An 18,772-nucleotide genomic window follows, 5' to 3' on the forward strand; every position below is an offset into this window, starting at 1 on the left:
GGCTTGCTTGAGACTGGAAGGCGGCGTGGTTAGGAAGATATATGCCCTGCTTGGGGGGGAAGCTTGATGCAGTTGAGCGGGTTGAAAAGAGAGTGTGTTCATCAAAGGTGCCTGGGAAAGGAAAAGAAATCAGAGTTGGTCAAATCAAGGTAAGGTAAATTGTGAGTTGTCTTCCAGAACGCTTACCGCAAACAATGTCACTGTCTCGTGGTCACTCATCGTGTGAGGAAAGTCGCAAAGGACTTGTGAATACGACGTCCATTTCCCGCCACGTAAGTCTGGCAAACCCTTTCCAGAAACAAACGTAAAACATAGTCCGCTCAGGGGAATGCAGAAAGTTAAGAGACACTGCCAAAATACCCAGCGATGCACAACTTTTGGCTTCCCGACCTGTTAATGCCTCAGTCTTTTGTCCGAACCTGTATTGCTCGGCCAAACGAGCATTATGCGTGCTGGTCCTGCCTTGAAAAATGGTCCCGATGCGGTGTGAGCGCTCTCATTGAGGGTGGTTTGCTGGGTCAGATGCAAGAGGCCGTCCCTTGTGTCAGCTCTGCCTATCAAAAATTTTGCCAGGGTTCCTAGAATTGTCATGTCAGCGAGATGCCCTAGCAAATAGGCTCAAGCGGGTGAAACTGACATTATCCAGTGGGGATCGAGCGCGGCTTTGATGGCTTTCTGTAACTGTGTTAGCCATGTGACATAATATGTGAGTGAGCGAGTCTCTGGCAGACGAACCATGACACCCAGCGTGTCGTGTCCCACCTCCCAGACAAGCGATTCCTTTTTGCCCCAACCGATGGAATGCTCCCCCGTGCAGGTGCCTTCCATCTCCAGAGCCCTCTTGACCATATTCTTCACACATGCCTCAACCTTGTCCCTCTCAGCCGGGTCCCTTCGGTTGTAGATGATGCTCTCGTGAAAGTTGCCGTCTCCAATATGGCCGAGGATGCTGGCAAACAGGCCCAAGTCGTCCATCTCCTTCTTGCTGACCTCGATAATGTCGGCAAGCCGGCTGAACGGTACCGCAACATCGGTACTCCCTAAAAACGGCGTGAGTTCGTGCTGAAATGGATCTCCTTAGACTTCCACTTACAAACTTCTTCTCCCTCTTTCCGCAACGCCAGCATGGACCACAGGGACTCTTTCCGGGCAGACCATAGAAGCTTCTGCTCCCTCGCATCCTTTGCAAACTCAAAGTTGCTTCCCTTGTTGGCCTTGGTAATCTTCTGCACCAACCCGATGTTCTCCTTCACACTGGCCTTGGTCCCGGAAAATTTGAAGAAGAGAGTCGGCATCTCCTTCCAAACCCGGGGTGCTGTTGCCCCTCCCATGTTGACGACCTTCATCTGGACTTCATCCATGATCTCCATGGCGGCCACTGGGATGCCGGTCTGCATCACCTCGGCGGCAGCCGACGCGGCGTCTCGAATCGAGGGGAAAGTCACGACAGCCACAGAGAACTCCTCAGGAACGACGGCGAGCTTCAGCGTTGCTTCGGTCACTAAGCCGAGGGTGCCCTCGGAGCCAACGAACAAGCCGTTGAGGTTGTAGCCCGCTGAAGACTTGCGTGGTCGCCGCCTTGTCTTGATGACGGTGCCATCAGCCAGGACCACAGTGAGATTGATAACCCAATCCTTCATGGTTCCGTACTTGACAGCATTCGTGCCGGAGCAGTTGGTGCCAATCATACCGCCAATCTTGGCACTCGGCCCTAGGCTGGGTGTCAACCCACCGTTGTCCATACAAGGATTGCTGAACACGTCACACGCGATACGCACCTGGGTCGATAGGGAAGAATAACCCGCTGCCCATTTTGGACAGCTGCTCATTCAAATCCTGCCAGCCGATGCTTGGTTGGACCACGACGTCCATGTCGTCCTTATTGAACTGGACAATCTTGTCCATGAAGGCGAAGTCGACGCTGATTCCGCCGAACGGGGCAGAGAAATTGCCCTCAAGGCTAGAGCCTCCGGAGTAGGGGATGATGGGCACGCAGTACTTGTGGCAGATGCGCGCGATAGTCGACACCTGATCGGTTGATCGCGGGTATGCCACTGCGACTGGCAGCCCTTCCGGGTTGGTTGTCGACCACTCGGAATAACCATGGGCATGCAGGTCCTCGGGATCAGTCGAGATAATGTCCTCGCCTCCAAGCTCTTGTCGGATCTCCTCCAGGGCCTGCCAGGGTCCCACGCAGCGAGTCTGATTAGTCTCTGTTCTACCCCGGAGTCAATTTGCCACACATGCAGCACTTGAATGCCGCATAGAGGCCTGGGCGACATACCTGCTCCATCTCGCGCATGCTTGCATATTGGAACACCGGAAATGCGCCATCCAGCCTCACGGTGCCGGGGAGTCCCCGATGCCTGAGTTCGGAAGCTGCCCAGCCAAGCAAACCGGCTACGGCGGCAATGGCATAAACGCCCGGAAGCGCCCATGCCGAGGCGGTGCGAGGACCCTGGCCGTTGCCGGCCGCAGCGCGCCGAAGAAGTGTGGTAGTGAAGCGTTGCCGGCCGGCGGGGCAGGGGTTGCTGAATGCGGCCAGGGATCGGCCAAGGGGCCTCGCCGCCCTGGTAAATCGGGTTGCCGCCATGCAGGCGAAGAGCCGCAGTAATATGCGGACTCGAAACTTTTGCTTGTTCTTGGTTGGCAACTCGCCCACAACGACAGCGCCTGCGACTCGATCCCGTTTCACGGCGCGACTCGGCTGGGTAAGACTTGGAGGTTTCCAGTCAGTAGAAATTCCAGAGGAGCCACCAGCGGTCGCCTAGTTTCAGTCTTCCCGGGACTGGATCGGGCAAGCCTCCGCTTTGATTTCTGATTGAGCCGGTAATACCCACTCTTCTTGCCTGCAACAGCCTGGCGCAACCCAACAAGAGGGTGAGACGGGAGACTTTTCCGAAGCCGGCGCTCTCGGGGAGGTGCGTCAGAGCAAGAAAATGGTCTGAGGATGAGTCGAGAACGAAGGATAGGTAACAAAGGCTACGGGTATGGCAAGGCCATCAGAGTGCCGAGACTAGCTGTACCTTTCAAACCACCAGTGTCCTCGTGAGAGGAAGTGTAGGTTTTCCGGTCAGTTGGTACCGTCTCTCTTTAATAAACGATCCTGACTTGCCTCATCTGGACCAGGATGCAGATGAGGTGGAGAAGCGATCGACCCAATCAAGGGCTCGAAAGAGAGAAGCAAGTTTAGCGAAGTAGATGGTTGATGAGGCGTTGAGGTTCCAGGTCTGAAGGGAGGCTGACAGGCGGGATGGAGATCACGGGCAAGGAACGAGCCAGAGGCGGAAAGACGCAGGCTTGCCCAGAACATGCTGTGTCTTTTGAGGTACATCGGAGGCTTATTAGCATAGCCACTGGGAAACTAACTGGAGACCGAGTCGTATGGGTGTGAGGCAAGTGAAAGTAATTAGCGCACTACCTTACGGATTACACTCGGGTGTTTTGACGCGGAGGGTGGAGGCATGAGACTCAACTTAGTGTGCGGAGCTGGTGGGGTGAGATCTTGATCGAGACTCAAGCAAGCAGACCAGAGGCAGACAGGAGAGAGGTATCGTCTCAGCAATCTTGATGTTGCGATTTACCCGAGTTCTGTTGCAAGCGATCAATTCCAATGAACTCCCATCAATACATTTCTTTCGCTACCGAATGTTCAGCGGGGATTTTTCCGCCTCACTCCCTAAAATGGATTGGTTATGCGGTGTAAGGGTCTCGGAGACAATGGCACGTCACCTCTCGCTCTCTCATTTGCTGTGAGTGGACTAGAGGCCACGCGACCTCGGGGCAAATCGTGCAGCGTCACACACAACCCTTTGGACTTGCACGTGCTCACTCAAACCGGTCGAGATCTACCTCAGGTCTCCTTTAGTTTCTACAGCTAAGTACAGTATTAGGTCTCTCTGGAGGCCTTGGGCCCGTTCATCATGTCTTCAAACCTGAGGCGTCGAAGAAGGAGAATTGTGGCTGATTCCAGGGGCTTGGGTGAGCCGGCGCCATCACGCTTGGGATATGATTTGCAAGCCCTCAGCAGCGCCAAGAGGTAATGCACATGTACTTTGATACATATCTGAACTTACAGGTGAAAACTCCATTCCGGATACCTGCAGACCGTTCTGAACCTGGATAATCTGCGGGGAACCTGGAAAGTCATGAATGGTCACCTCATGCATGAGTGGGACAACTCCAGACGACGGGAGTTTCTTCCTCCAAATTGTCATCTCAGGCCTGTGCTACACAGCACTCATCAACGGAGGAGCATCAAGAGCCTGTCCTTCCACACCGCTCTCAAGGAGGCAGAGTCACTCGAAGTCACTTCAAGTGGCGCTTCATTGGTCTTGATGAAAAGCAAAGGGCTGAATTTGTGGCTGAGACTGGAAGGGGCGTTGTTCCAATTTTTTTTTTTAGCCTGTAAAGTGGGCGAATGTCGAGGCTCGGGCCACAGTTCAAGGCCAAGCTTCCCTGTCCCCGCCTCGTGCTCCAATCATGGAAGCCCTATTCGTCCACTGTTCGACCTCCAGCCGCGACGGGAGTTTGGACGGGAGCTCTGTTCAACGTCAGCCAAAAATCTTCAGGATCTGAGCTGAGCTTCGCGCCCAGAATTCTACGCCATTGTGATCAGTCTAAACATTGACATTGATGTCTTGAGTTTTCAAGGACAGCACGTGAATGCCTGCCGCAACGGATAATCATTCTAGTAAGCCCCCGCTCTCCACCCGCGCTGCCCATGCATCTCAGCCCAAACAGGACGATCACGAGGCATCGACGGCTTGCACCGTGGCGTCGCATACTTTAGATTCCGGAGGGCGGAATCATACGCTGGCGCACCCCACGTCATTGAGCTGCATGGCGAAGATCCATCCCAATGCAAAGTCCGATATCATTTCCCGACCAACGCCCACTGCAAGGGACACCAGAAACAGCATGCATAAAGGGCTCCCGCGGATCGTTGATAGTAAACCGTTCTTGTCAGCTGACTTCATGATATTGGACTTCAAACCCCCGCGTTGAGCTCAGAACTCGAGCAGGCTAGATCTGGAGAGCGGGACGCGGATGTTTGGAAACAGCAGACGGCCAATTCTCTGGCTGATGAACATCTGGCGATCACAGTTCCCAAAAATGTCAAAGCGAGGTATGGACACTCCCCAGGGCGTTCTGCAACAGTGACGGACGTGGCCAAACGAACCCAGTCTCTCGGGATTCTCTTATGCAGGTCCAAGACTCTGGCAGCATGTGAGTGCTCTTGCTTTGCTCTTGCTTTTCCCAGGTTTTCCTCTTGCGGATCGCGGCACTGGCACGTATTTTCGCATTACCGACAGACCTAAGAGACATGTCGACATGAATCCAATCTCAGCCTTAACTTGAGAAACTGTTCACTCCAGCGCTTGCCTTTGGGCATCAAGATTTCATTGTATTGTGCATCGGCAGGGAGGGTCAGAGAATGCCATACTCGAAGCCCGTCCCGTACATCGGTATTGTACGGATGTACATACATCGGTGCATATTCATGAGACACAACATATCCACCCCGCACTGCCATTGACGGAGGCCATACCGCTATGCCGGACAGACTAACCTGGGAAACCTAACTTGACAACTCAGCCATAACAACCATTCCGACAACGCCTGACCAATGTGCGGGACCAGACAGGAGAAGGCAGTGCTGCAGCGGAACGAACGGAGCCAGCCAAACTCCAGCCATACGACCACTTTCCCTTTTCCGCCGCGTACAGCAAGACTGGGTGGTGCCATTACTAAATCGTATCACAATATTCCTCTATTCCATCTCAATAACCGACAGCGACCCAGAAGCACAATTATAGTGTCACGGGAAACCAAGGTAGGTTACATTCCTGTTAGAGCAAGACGAGTTGCAGCATGCGGATGCATTCACAGCCAGATCGGCCCAAGATGACATGTTGCATTGCCCATCCATTGTCCCAAAGCATCATGCATAACAATTTGTGTAGGCGCAAGGAGTTCAGGTTGACGAGGCCGTGTACCGCCTCCAACCACTCAGGTATCCCGTCCAAACCTAGTCCCATTCCACACACTCGGTTCAAGATTTCAAGATACTTGTAGGTAGATATAAGGAAGCTTGCAGAATGACGATATCAGTACTCACAGATAATCCGCCAAAGGTAAAAGCGATATGAAAACTGCCTGGCACAGTAGAGACAAGGTTGCAATGAATCCCCAATCCCAACCTGGAACGGAACCCTTCTCCTCACCGCCAGCCAAATCCGGTCCCTCCATCATCAGTCAGGCTTTGCCACAACGCTGGCAGACGTGAGCATCCTGCGAGGCTCCGGCAAGAAATTCGAGCCCTATGTCTCAACTTTCCCAGTCTCCTACATACGCTGCCCCGCCAATTGAGAGCTGCGGGGTCTAAGCTATTTGCTGATTGTGAGGGAGGCCCCCAGACAGGTTCTTGTTTTGTGGTGTTTGTGGTAGTGAGTCAAGCCCAAACACGTTGTGGTTGTGTCTCTTTTTTTGAACCAAAAACCAGGGCCCGTCCTTGAGACTTGACGATTCACGCGTAATTGCCAGACAATCATCTTGTGGCGCTGGAGATACCCTTACCGCTTCGAGGTGTGTCTGGGCATGATGCAACGCCTGAGAAAATTGCCGAAGGTAAAACGTCCAAAAGTACATCTGAAAACAGACCAGACACGGAGGCAGCAGAAACCAAGTCATGTCATCCGGAAGGGCAGTCCAGTTATCGGGTCGAATCCTGACCCGGGTATACCAGTTAGCAAGAGGACATCTTGCCAAATCTGAACTAAAGTGACATCCGGTACTCCATCCAGCATGCTTTTGTAAGATCAGCAACCAATGCCCTGCCCAAATCCGTTGTGAACCCCGTTTAGTGACCAGCCAGAGCATGCGCCCGCCTCCGGTCACGCTCCTCAGCGATGGTGAGCTTGACACCCTTGCCCTTGGGAAGGGAAACCCAGGGCTTCTCGCTGCCGATGACAAAGACGTTGGTTTCACGTGTGGTGAAAGTGTTGTCAATGGCATCCTTGAGGTGGACGATGCCGAAGCCGCCATCATGGCGCTCACGGTGGGTGATGACACCGACACGGCCCATGTTACGACCACCAGTAACCATGGCAATGGCGCCAGTGTCGAACTTGATGAAGTCGGTAATCTTGCCCGTCTCCAGGTCGATCTTGACGGTATCGTTGACCTTGATCAGCGGATCAGGGTAGCGGATACTGCCGAGCCATCGTTAGCAAACCAGTGAGAACTTGGACATACCAACCGTAGAGATCCCCGCTCGGATCGTGGTTTCCCGCAGAGCGAGACCCAGCACGATCCACCAAAGCTTGGTCCAACGGCTGACAGATGTCGGAAGAACTCACGTTCTCGCATCATGCGTAACCAAGAATGGCACACCACCACGGCCGAGCTGAACGCGCTTGACCTTGCCCAGCTTGTACTTGGCCTCCTCGTCCTGGATGCGGTGGACGGTGAAGCGGCCCTTGGTGTCGTAGATGAGGCGGAAGTTCTCGCCCGTCTTCTCGATCGTGATGACGTCCATGAAGCCAGCGGGGTAGGTGATGTCAGTGCGGACCTTGCCGTCGACCTTGACGAGGCGCTGCATCATGATGGCCTTGGTCTCGCGGTAGTTGAGCGCATACTTGAGGCGGTTGCGGACGAAGACGATCAGCGGCATGCAGTCGCGGAGCTTGTGCGGACCAGCCGACGGCCGAGGGGCGTAGACACCCGACAGCTTGTCGAGAAGCCAGTGCGACGGTGCGCTAAGGCGCTTCTGGTGCTTCTTCCTGTTGTCCACGGGTCAGCATCGTGAAGTTTTTGACATTTCGCGAACCGCCCGGTCCAGGAAACAACGATTGAAGATGCGGCCGAAGCGGCAGCTTGAGCTGCCAATCGAGTGAAAACAGCCAAACGAAAGTCGACAATGCCAGGAGTCGATTACTTACGGTCCTCTACCCATCTTGGCTGGCTGTTGTCGATGTGCTGGTCGATGGGAAATGAAAGGAATGCCGCGAAAAGTAGAAGCGCGGGTAAATCTGAAAATTGGATTTGTGCCCTGAAGCCCTAGCAATTCCGGGTGGGGCCACGGGGCGGTGTAATGGGTAAAAATCGAAAGTGGAGAAAAGAAGAGTGAAGGGTTAGGGTTTCCAGCTTGCTTCGCCTTTGCTTCCAGGCGTCCTTTCACCTGGATCAAGAGGGCCCCACGACGATGAGTGTCTGGTTTACTGCTCCGGGCATTCCTAGTTTATCAAGTGGACTTGCGTTTTCATTCTTAGACCTGTTCATGACGGTATAAGTCGTTGGGCGCGCAAGTGCTGAAAGGACAGGAAGTTGCTATGCTATTCGCAGGATATCACCAAAACACCACTATCCGCCATGTGAGAAGTGATTCTCGTCCCGAGGCGGGGATTGCTCCCTCATCTAACCTGTAAACCCCAAGTGGACCCATACACCATATGCCAGCCCCTGACTTCGACGGACAAGCGTGGATGCAACGTCGAGTGCTGCTAACGCCAAACACAGCGGCATCCACGCCGAGAATATAGAATCCTCGGAAACCTAGATGACAACCCCAAAGCCCAAGTTTTAGACATGTAAAGGCCATATTACTCTCTTGAATCATCAACGAAAACAGGTACCGAGACCTCCAGCTCAGCTCCAAGACTTGACGCAGAGAGTCATCACGAAAAACACCTATCTCGTTGTCCTACCTGCCATTTCCAAAACGCCGCTCACTCCCATGCGAGTCATCAAGCAGGAGGTGGCTTAAGTCCATCTCGGGCGCGCTCCCAAGGAAGGATGTGCCATGCGGCTCCGTCACGTCGAAGAGGTCGGCGAGGCCAGGCAGCGACTCGGTAGACTCGTAGGCCGAAGGCGTCGCTGTGCGTCGCAGCAAGTCTTCCCTGGAGCCTGACCGGTTCGGCGGAGGCTCCAGTGGCGCGAGGATGGCGGTGTCCGCGGCCAGGTGGACGGACGGCTCAAGGAGGTCCGCCTTGCCCCGCGCAGCTTTCTCGAGCAGGTTGGCCTTTTCGATGTTGGCGTAAATCTCGGGGTACTTGTTGCGAACCCTGTCGCGCAAGTCTGTAGGTTGGCGGCTCGAGAGATTGTACTTGGGATCCCGCTGGATCCTGGTCCAGGAGGGACCGTACTGGTTGAGGCCATCGAGAATCGCCTCGTCGTCCTGCTTGGTGAAAGGCCGACGCTTCCGTCGGTGCGACTTCTCGAACGGACCATGGATGCCCAGCTCAGCGAGATCCTCCAACTTCTTGCGATGGGCTCGAGGCTTCCTCTTCTTAGGCACCGCATCAAAGTCTGCAGCCGCGGATGGCGAAGCCCCATCGTTGTCGACTGACTCGTCCCCGGTGGGTAGCAGAATATCCTCCAGATGTAGTCCAATCTTATGCCTTGTATTCCCTTCCGAAGCTGCCGATGCACCTGACTCCCCAAGACCAGCCCTAAATTTTTCATTGGATGTGGTTAACCGCAGTTCATCTGGGCAGCACGTCCTGAATCGGTCCTTCAGATCCCCAGCTGTCCGGTCGTTGAACTGGAAGTCGGGGTCTTCAAGGATAGTTGTCCACCTCCCGACTCCGTGGCGACTAACCCCGAGCAGCAGGTTGTTGGTTTCCTCCTCAGTCCATTTCCTTCGCGGCTTCATGGGACGTCTCTTCGGCTTCGGAGGATTGCTCGGCTCGGGTTCAACGGTAGAAGACACGCCCGGGCGGTCTTCACTTTGACTGCTACCGATATCCTTCCATGCCCCCAAACCAAAACTCTTGTTGCCGTCGAAGGATGTCGATGTGATGGGAGGGAAAACCGCGGGATCGGGGGGCGGTTCGTGGAGGCCGGCGATGATGGGCGGAACGACCTGTTGGGCCGACTTTTGTTTCTTGGGTAGCTTTGGCAGTTGCACAAAATCCTCCTTGGCAGTGAGTGGTCTGTGGCGTTTCTTGGTCGACGAATCCTCGGGACTCGCCGGTACATCGTCCACGATCTTGCGCAAGGGGACCGCCGGTGGTGTCGGCTGAGGTTCCCTGAGCAGGAGCTGGAGGGGTCGGATGGAGACAGTGTGTAAGCCAAGCGCATCATCGACTCGACCGAATGGTGGCTTGACGAGGTGATTGTCGTCGGCAGCGCACAGAGAAGCGATCTGAGTCGGAGCAGACCTGTCGGGTCTGTGGCTTCCGCTGAGTTCGGGCACGAGTGGGGGGAGCGAGATGGACTGGCTTGAGGCCGCAGTGAAGGGTGCAGGCTGTATCGATGGAGAATCAGGAGTTTTGGGGGCGTTGAGGAGGTTCGTGAGCCATGGCTCGATGGTGGCCATCGTGGAGCGATTGGTTTGGGGAAGGGGGCATTGGAAAGGGTCAGGGCGCTGCCCGGAGAAGGGAGGACAAGGTGGTGGTGAGTTTACAAGGCGGGGAAGGTTCGAAAACCCGTGCGAGCCTTGGGTTCCGCGGCGTTGAGTTAGAATAAGGGTATAACAACTGACAATCACGGCGGCAACCGGGCCCCCGACAATGAGTGAACTCGGCTCCTTAGCAGAAATGGAAAGAGGGAGATCGAGAGTGTTGTGCGATCTGGAGCATGCTGGGCCAGCAGGCTGGCAAGACGAAATGCATCTCCTGGTCCATGATTGGCTACTTTTCTGCCGACCTCGGGACCGATTGGACGGCTTGAGAAATCAACGACCGTGTAACTATTCGGGAGGCACGGAGTTAAGGTGTAAGTTCCAGTCTCTCACCAAATCCCACCTCGCCCGAGCCAGTCTTGACCCAAACAGCTCGAGGTAGTAAGAGCACACGTTCAAGGGCTAGAACAGAAACCTGCTCCATCATTTCGCAAGTTCTACGAGACTCGAACAAGAACATCGACTTCATTAGCCATTCAACAATACCAAGCCCGAAATGGATTTATCGTAGCAAGTCCATTAACCAACCCAACTTTACCTTGAATCCTCTAAATACACAAAATGATACCCTAGTCTATTCATCAAAGCCTAGGCTATCCAAGAAGAAAGGAATAATCCAAGGCCAAACAAACGAACAAACATCTATCCCAACGGCCCCTACCCTTACAGGGCAAACACCAAGGCGGCCAGGACAGCCGGCACGCCCAGGGCCACCATATCGCGGGCAGCACCGGCCGTGACAGGCTGCGTCCCCGACGGGCGGAGAGCACCCGACGTGGACGAGAAACCACCCGAGGGGCGGACAGCGACCGAGGAGGTAGAGAAGCCAGCCGAGGGGAGGACCGGGGCCGAAGAAGCCTTAGTCGAAGTGCTGGACTCGGGCTTGGGCACCGTCAGGGTGGTGAAGCGCGTGGTAGTGATTGAGGTGACAGTGGTCGAGTCAGTCTCGGGCTTGCCGGAGTGCCCGGTGGTGCTTGGCTTGGGCGGCTTGGCGGTGGCCGGCGAGGAAGTGACCTCCGTGATGGGGCAGACGGTCGTGCTCACGGCGATAATCTCGGTCGTCACCTGGCCGATCTTGCCCGGGCAGTCAGTCACAGTGGCGGCGCAGCTGGTGATGGTGTACGTCTTGGTTGAGTAGACGGTCGACGTAGTCCAGCCAGCGGGCAGCGAGGTGGTGGTCTCAGGCGCGCTAGTCTCGGTCTCGGTGGCGGTCACGGGGCAGACGGTGGTCGAGACTGCGATGGTCTCGGTGACAACGCGGCCAGGGCAGCTTGTTACAGACGGCGCACAAGAAGTGACGGTGTAGGTGGTCGTAGTAAAAATGGTCGACGTTGTGTAGCTCTGGGAAGCAGTGGTGCTCGGGACGGAGCCGCTGTCAGAAGTCGAGGCCGTGGAGCTGACACCCGACTGGGAGGAAGTCTCGGTGGAAGTCACGCTGGCAGATTGGGAGGCCGTCTCAGTACCAGTCTGGGAGATCGTCTCAGTCGCAGTCTGGGAGGCAGTTTCCGTGGCAGTCTGGGAGACAGTCTCCGTGGCGGTCTGGGAGGCCGTCTCGGTACCAGTCTGGGAGATCGTCTCAGTCGCAGTCTGGGAGGCAGTTTCCGTGGCAGTCTGGGAGACAGTCTCCGTGGCGGTCTGGGAGGCCGTCTCGGTACCAGTCTGGGAGGCAGTTTCCGTGGCAGTCTGGGAGACAGTCTCCGTGGCAGTCTCAGTGGCGGAAGTGCTGGTCTCATCATCAGTGCACACGTCATCCTCGGTCGAGGTGCTGCTGGCAACATTGCTGCTTGTCGTTGTCGTCTCCGGAGACTGGGTGATGGTGGAGCTCTCAGTGGCAGTCTCTGTGGCAGAACTGCTGGTTTCGTCATCCGTGCACACGTCGTCGTCGGTCGAAGTGCTGCTAGCAGCATCGCTGCTCGTAGTGGAAGTGGTACCAGGGGCCTCGGTGATGGTGGAGCTTCCCGAGGCAGTCTCGGTGACAGTCTCGGTGGCAGAGGTGCTGGTCTCGTCATCGGTGCACGTGTCATCCTCCTCAGTCGAGGTGCTGGTAGCGGTCTCGCTTGTCGAGGTGGTGCTGGGGCCCTGGGTGATGGTGGTGCTTTCCGATGTTGTCGAAGAAGCCTCAGAAGTGGATGAGGTAGTCTCAGTCGACGTGGCGGACTCAGTCGAGGAGGCAATTGATGATGACTCGGTCGACGTGGAAGACTCAGTCGAGGTGGACGAAGAGGACGCGCTGCTCGCAGTGGAAGACACAATCGAGGGGGAAGACTCAGTCGAAGTGGACGAAGTGGTCGAAGTGGAGGTGCTGCTCGAGGTGCTGCTGGCCGAGGTGCTGGTCGACGTCGTCTTAGGCGAGTTGCCCATTCTCACGCAGAGCTGGTCATCAATACGCAAATTGCAGGTAAGCCCCGGGTTGTAGCTCTTCAACTGGTCGACGTCGTCGAGGCCGTAGTATTCGGCAATGTAGTAGCAGCTGTCGCCGCTCACGACAGAGTGCTTCAGCACGCAAGTGGTCGGGGTTGGTGTTGGTGAAGGTGAAGTCGGGGCGGACGTGCCACAGGCATACTCATGCATGAGCTCGTAGTAGGGCTTGCCGCCGACCTTGTTTTGGCTGCCGAAGTAGGCATCCCAGACCATGACACCTCCGAAAGCGGGCTTGTCCTTGTGCTTGTTCAACAAGTTCTTTGCCTCGCCGGGCGCGAGGTAGCCGGAGCCGGCGGCCTGCTGGGAGCCTGGCAGGCCGATGAAGATCTTGGCATCCTTGCTGGCCGTGGTCTTGAGATACTCGGCCCACGCGTCGAAGTTGTTCAAAGATCCGGCGCAGCCAGGGTTGTTGTAGAACTGGACAAAGAGGGCATCAAAAATGCTCTGCTGGATGATCGTCTTCATCTTGAACCACAAATCATCCAAAGGACACTCGGGCGCCGCCGTGATGAGATACTTCTTTGCCGAGTCCGACTGGGTCAGTTCACGAAGTTTGTTGACCATGGCGACATAACCGCTTTGGTCGTCTGGAGAGAATGTTAGCATCGTCAAGGCAGTTGGGCAAGGAAAAAGAGGGAGCTTGCTCACCGAACTTGTGCTCAATGTCGAAGTCGAATCCGTCCACCACAAAGTGCTTGTCGGCCTCATCCTCGGGACCGCCGTAATAGTCGTCGAAGGGTCTGGCTCGCTTCCCCCATGAGGCCTGGTAAGGACCAAAGGCATTCCACAGGAAGCTGGCAAACTCCTCGCCTTTGGCGGGGCTCGAAACAGTGTAGTCGGCAGCGGGCGGGTTCCATGTACCGCCGATGGAGAGCAGCACCTTTTTGCCCTTCTTCTGGCAGTACCTGACATCGGCGGCGAGCTTGCCACACTTGCTGAGGAGATTCGACTTGACGCCGTTGGAGTCCTGGTAGTATTCATTCATGCAGTGGGAAGCGAAGTTACTGCCGGGGTACTCCAAGCTTGAGGAGTCATGCTCGGGCGACTTGTTGATGAAGCCGACCGTAACGTACTCAAAGCTGGAGTTCTCGCAGTATTCTCTGAGTCTGTCGGTGCCCGACTGTCCCCAGTAGACATTAACAGACGGGGTTGCCAGGGCCGGGAGAACGGCCAGGGCCGCGACGGCCAGAGACTTGGTGAGCATTACGGAGCGTTGGTATTAGCAATACAGGATGTGTCGTATACGTAAAGGAGTGACTGGTCGGGGATGGTCGGGGCCGTAAGGAGTGACTGATGGGTGTGAAGCACACAACGAAAGGACGCAAACAAAACGTTTGCTACGGCTGGGGAGAACACGCCGTGTGGTCTTGACTTGGACAGGAACCAAGAAGAGGAAGAGACGGGAGATGGGAGGAGGCCGGGCCGGGGCCATTGCGGCTTTTCAACGGATTCCCACAAATAGAACCGCAGGGGTCTATCTGCCTGAGGACCTCCATGATGAGATGGGCTGGAGGATCTTGCCTGAGTCGCCCCATCCCACGGTGCTTCTGTGGGTGACATGTCCGGTTCAGTCCCCGAGAGCAGGGGTGTAGGAAATTATCATGCATCCACCACCAACGCGCGGAGAAGGCCAACCGCCCGCCCGAATGTGATGAGAGGTGAAATGGGTGTGGTTGCCGTGGCCTCATCCAAGCAAAGAGACAAAAAACCAGCAGTGTCTCTCCTCATATGTTCGCAATGCCGTGATAATCAGGACCATATTATCAGAATACGCCCCAGGGAAAGGGGTTGCTCCTGTCTCCAGATCTTGGATCGCGCAGTTCTCTCACAAGATCCCTCCGCAGGATCCATCATGTTGCCTAGGAGTTCGCTGCACGTGCAGTTGGCGGCAGGGGCAAGCCGCGCAGCCGAATTTCCCGTCCAGAACAGGAAGGCACCCCTGCCAAGCAAATCCTTGGCACTTGCACAAGTTCCCCGCGTTCCAGGAACCAACAAATCCGGACAACGCCATGCCAGACCAAAGTCATCTTGCACTCTCCACCGCGCTTCTGCCTTGCGGGAAGGCGACAGGGAGCGCCCAGCCCGCCTCTCACGGGCTGACTCAAGGGGCTGAGTCCGCTGCTCTCATTTGACGGGCCTCCACTTTTAGAGGCCCAGAGCCAATTTCGAAGAGAATCCTGCCGCGAGTGTCGGCTGAACCGGTTTGGACCATGATTGCTTGCCCTCGAGAAATTCATCCGACATCATGGCTTCGCCGCTGGGCAATGGAAGGCCCCTGGAATTGTCGATTTTGGGCGTAGGCGGGTATTGCCCGTCTCATTGTCCTTGCTGATCAGGCCTTCACGAGGGCTCGATCACTTCATCTCTCGGCGTTGCGGCTCTTCGCTGATCATCATCCTCACAGGGCAGCGACCGGCTCGGCCGGCCACAAGCTTATCTTGAGACCGCCCCAGAACCCTTACACCTTATTTCTCCACTTGCAAGCACTTAGCACGCGTGGGGCTCTGGAGTCTGGACATTTCAAAACTTGATCAACCTGTCGGCTGCCCTCAAGTCCGGAGATGACGATGCCACCATTGATGAGTGAGAGTGGGTGTGTGCAACCTTGTTGGTTGTTTGACGTCTCTAGCTGCACTTGTAGGTACCTATTTATCCGGGTCTTGATCCTCCACCGTCACGCAACCGAAATCTTGGCACCAGATATTACTCGCAATCGCTCGGTAACTACTCCAGGTTGTGACTGATGGCGGCCGGGACCAACGAGGGCCTCTTTATGTCGCTCTCGAAGAGCGTTGTTGACCGTTTGTTCCTCACTGCAGCCCCCGACTTCAATATGGCAATCCTGGCCCTCGCGACATCACAAATACTCCGCGAGTACTGCAACTACAGATGCCCTAGTCGGAATTCGACTTAATGGGTGTGCCCCATTTGAGCTATAACGTTACTGCGTGCCCTGCTTTCGTTGATTGCACGGTATTGCTTCAATGTACGTTGGAGTATATCATGGATCGAGAGAACTACGACCTAGCAGAAGCTGGAAAAGACCGCGCAAGATCCATCTCGGAGCTACGAAATGGTCAATCCTCAGGCAGCCTGATGTTACCCATGCGTTCTGTGCTGTCTCGGTGCCTCCTTGGAGACGACACAAGTGCGATGCATCGAGCCGAGATGGCTGCGAGGAAAGCCAACCTGGCCATGGAAAATGCCGTTGAATCTCAGATTATTGAGCATGAATATCGCGTCTGCATACCCCTTCGCGTCACGGAACTATCGCTCGATCAGGAGACGGGTGCGGAATGGTTGAGATCGTTACTATTATAGTGCAAGTACGATTGTGGGATAAAGATTGCCAGAGGAAATATGCTACCACTCCTGTGTGCAGCGCACGATGCTCAGATGTGGGCGGCTGTCACTTCGTCCGGTGAAAAGGAGCAGAGCTCCCAAGGGACGCACCGACGGCGGACTGGCACCTTCCAAAGGAACCGATGCCCTGGATATCACCGGGCTCGTTGATATGATCCTTCTGGTGCAACATGTTAAAACAGGCCCAATCTCCTCCAGACGGGCAAGCAGCCTCCTTTTCCCCTGAAAGGGCTACCAACCGCGGCCTGGAGAGCTCACAGTGACGAGCCTACATGGTTGACTCTCATGATGGCCATGCGACTGGCTTGCTGGCTAGAGGAACCGGATGCTCCTAGGAATGCTCGGTACCGATATGGGTCACTTTGAACACTTCGAGTTGACGTCCATTGAGGTGCCCCTTTTCTACTGACCACGGCCGGAGCATCTATCGGTTGGAATGGGCGGAATTGCTGTTCTGCTGCATCTAGTACAAGGGGACAGATGTGATAGCGGCCCGACATGCCCCTTCAATGCTGTCTTGCCCACTTCAGAAGCTGCTCCCCATCCCTTACGATTGCGCAGAGCACTAATACCCGGATGCACGATCTAACTCAAGACAGATCCAGTCTTCTCTTGACATCTGGGGGGAGTCTACCAGCGCAGCCCCGGCCGACAGATACGAGGATAACGGAAGTACCAGAGCGGAAGAAGTTGCAGATGTTGTGACCGGAGAACCATCATGGAGGCCCTGGATATCAAGTTCGCAGAGGCTCCCTTTTCCCAACGCACTCTCCCTTGTCTTCTCGTTGCTCTTATCTCTTCCTTTATTCCATGTACTTTGTGTTACTCAGTATGTTTCCGCTGTCCACCTTGCTTTTCCCTTCCCTAGGCTAGGCTGGTTTGACTGGGCGTGTTAAGGACTCTCACCGACGCTGACTTCGACGCCATCCTGGGTGCCTTGATGCCGACAACCCAGACCATGTTGATGTGGCTGCTGCTCTACGAACCCCCTCCTAAGGCTTTCTTAGGGGAAACAAAGTCGTGATGAGGGCTCTTGGTCACTGCACCTTTGCTTCTTCGATGTATGACGAACATGTTTTGTTCAGAGCATCGGGTGGATGTTGAGGTAGCAATGGTTATTCTGGAAGCAGTACGGAGTACTGACCTGATGGTACTTCAAGACTATTTGGAGCTCAGCCTCGACCTGCTTCTGAAGAGCTGAATCAGGTCCCTTTGTCTGGCCCTTCGCTTCGTAGATAGTTTCGTTTCTTGTGTGGGATGACTCGGCGATACAAGGGATGATGTGTCAACACACCAACACGACACCGTAGCAGTTGGTCATCACAGGGCTGAACGGCCACTACTTGGGTCTTTGGGCCCCGGAGAGACAATCGTCATGGTAGTTTCGAGCCGGATTACGTTCAAAATGAGAGGGGACGAAGATCCTTGTCCTCTCTGGGGCAGTCTTTGCCACCGCGCTGCCAGCTCACTCAATCACAAGCCATTGGATGCTTCCTCGGTGAGCTTCAAAATCATGCGCAAAGCCTCAAATTCCCCGCAGACCCGGCGTATCGAGAGTGCATTTTCGCCAGCATCAGGGCATTATCTGCGTGATCGATTTGGACCATTCTCAAGACAATATACATGGAAGCCCAACTGGGCGAGAATAGCAGACAGAGGAGCAGATCAGATCGGAAGTGGAATGCACACAACGTTCCACCTTGGCATGTGTAGACTGGAAGCATCGCATGTGGCGCTGGACACTGAAAACCGGTTTGGCTAACACCTCCCAACCTTTGCTCGATCCAAGAGGTCCCGTGAGGTAGAATCGACCACAGTAGCAGAGTAAAGTAGAACTGTACCCTGTAAGCTGGCGTTGAGCGGCCTGACTGCTCAACAGGACCGGCAGGGAGTTCAAAGCAATCGGTTTATCGGCCGCTGGACAGTTGCTGGTCTCTTTCGTCTGATGCCGAACATCCACTGAGCACGGCAGTACCGGTTTGTACCGAGTATTTTGGGTGGCCTCAAGAATAAAGCCGGGATACGAGCGCCCGTTGACATCGAATTCGCTCCCGCAAGCCCCGTCCCCTCCCCTTGCCTCCACCCCTAAGACCCATGTCAAGCCGCACTTCTCAAGGTGTCCACGCAATCTGCAAACAAGAGCAACTTTTCGCTCGTCGACCGATCCATTCCCTCTCAACACTATCCCGAACTCAAGCCACTTCATCCACTCGTTTTCTTTCCAACGTGTCCGGCCCTTCGTTGACTGTTATTTTATTTCATTCGCTCGATATCTAGTTATTGCCGAACCTCCGGCAAAGTTTTCAGCAGGCCAGTACCACGATTGCACCCAAGTCGCATCTTCGGCACAGACGGGTTACACGCCAAATCCTTCATTGCGCTGGGAGTCGGTCACTCACCTGCCCCGAAACCTTTGGGTCAGCCTGGGCAGTTCCAAGACCACGACTACATCGTACGGACAGTGAAGCAGTGCGGCCCCGATTGAAGACCAAGGGTTCTGAAGAGCGTCTGTCGCGCGTCGCCTGCTAGAAGAGGCCGTCAACGTCGTTATTTTCCTGTCGCGCGACCGAGAAGTCAGTCGCA

The 18,772-nt window shown here is 55.2% G+C and overlaps 4 protein-coding genes across 4 annotated transcripts; all 4 read right to left on the bottom strand.

Annotated features, from left to right (window-relative positions):
- Window positions 1–600: 600 nt before the first annotated feature.
- On the bottom strand, window positions 601–2,833 carry N657DRAFT_342162 (FAD-binding domain-containing protein). The gene is made up of 4 exons (XM_062786904.1): window positions 2,285–2,833; window positions 1,779–2,178; window positions 1,094–1,711; window positions 601–1,040 (listed from the first exon to the last, which is right to left on the bottom strand). The coding sequence occupies exons 1-4, from the start codon at window positions 2,591–2,593 to the stop codon at window positions 619–621; spliced, it is 1,749 nt and encodes a 582-aa protein (XP_062648728.1). The 5' UTR covers window positions 2,594–2,833; the 3' UTR covers window positions 601–618.
- Window positions 2,834–6,862: 4,029 nt separating this feature from the next.
- N657DRAFT_655121 (ribosomal protein S4e) lies at window positions 6,863–7,957 on the bottom strand (the record flags this gene model as incomplete). Its single annotated transcript, XM_062794567.1, has 3 exons — window positions 6,863–7,214; window positions 7,362–7,784; window positions 7,944–7,957. The coding sequence occupies 3 exons, from the start codon at window positions 7,955–7,957 to the stop codon at window positions 6,863–6,865; spliced, it is 789 nt and encodes a 262-aa protein (XP_062648729.1).
- Window positions 7,958–8,255: 298 nt separating this feature from the next.
- Window positions 8,256–10,565, bottom strand: N657DRAFT_643736 (uncharacterized protein). Its single transcript, XM_062792613.1, has one exon. The coding sequence runs from the start codon at window positions 10,319–10,321 to the stop codon at window positions 8,705–8,707; it is 1,617 nt and encodes a 538-aa protein (XP_062648730.1). The 5' UTR covers window positions 10,322–10,565; the 3' UTR covers window positions 8,256–8,704.
- Window positions 10,566–11,068: 503 nt separating this feature from the next.
- Window positions 11,069–14,030, bottom strand: N657DRAFT_632889 (carbohydrate-binding module family 50 protein; the record flags this gene model as incomplete). Its single annotated transcript, XM_062791176.1, has 2 exons — window positions 11,069–13,413; window positions 13,475–14,030. 2 exons carry the CDS (start codon window positions 14,028–14,030, stop codon window positions 11,069–11,071), a joined length of 2,901 nt encoding a protein of 966 aa, XP_062648731.1.
- Window positions 14,031–18,772: the final 4,742 nt, after the last annotated feature.

The sequence above is a fragment of the Parathielavia appendiculata genome (assembly GCF_033297405.1).
Source record: "Parathielavia appendiculata strain CBS 731.68 unplaced genomic scaffold N657scaffold_4, whole genome shotgun sequence".
Taxonomy (NCBI): Eukaryota; Fungi; Ascomycota; class Sordariomycetes; order Sordariales; family Chaetomiaceae; genus Parathielavia; species Parathielavia appendiculata.

Bases quoted from the DNA above. Each gene is read 5' to 3' on its own strand.
- N657DRAFT_342162 (XM_062786904.1), bottom strand. From the start codon at position 2,593: ATGGCGGCAACCCGATTTACCAGGGCGGCGAGGCCCCTTGGCCGATCC. The intron at 1,712-1,778 runs GTGCGTATCGCG...CACCCAGCCTAG, and splicing joins ATTCTTCCCTATCGACCCAG to GGCCGAGTGCCAAGATTGGC. The intron at 1,041-1,093 runs GTAAGTGGAAGT...CGCCGTTTTTAG, and splicing joins GAAAGAGGGAGAAGAAGTTT to GGAGTACCGATGTTGCGGTA.
- N657DRAFT_643736 (XM_062792613.1), bottom strand. From the start codon at position 10,321: ATGGCCACCATCGAGCCATGGCTCACGAACCTCCTCAACGCCCCCAAA.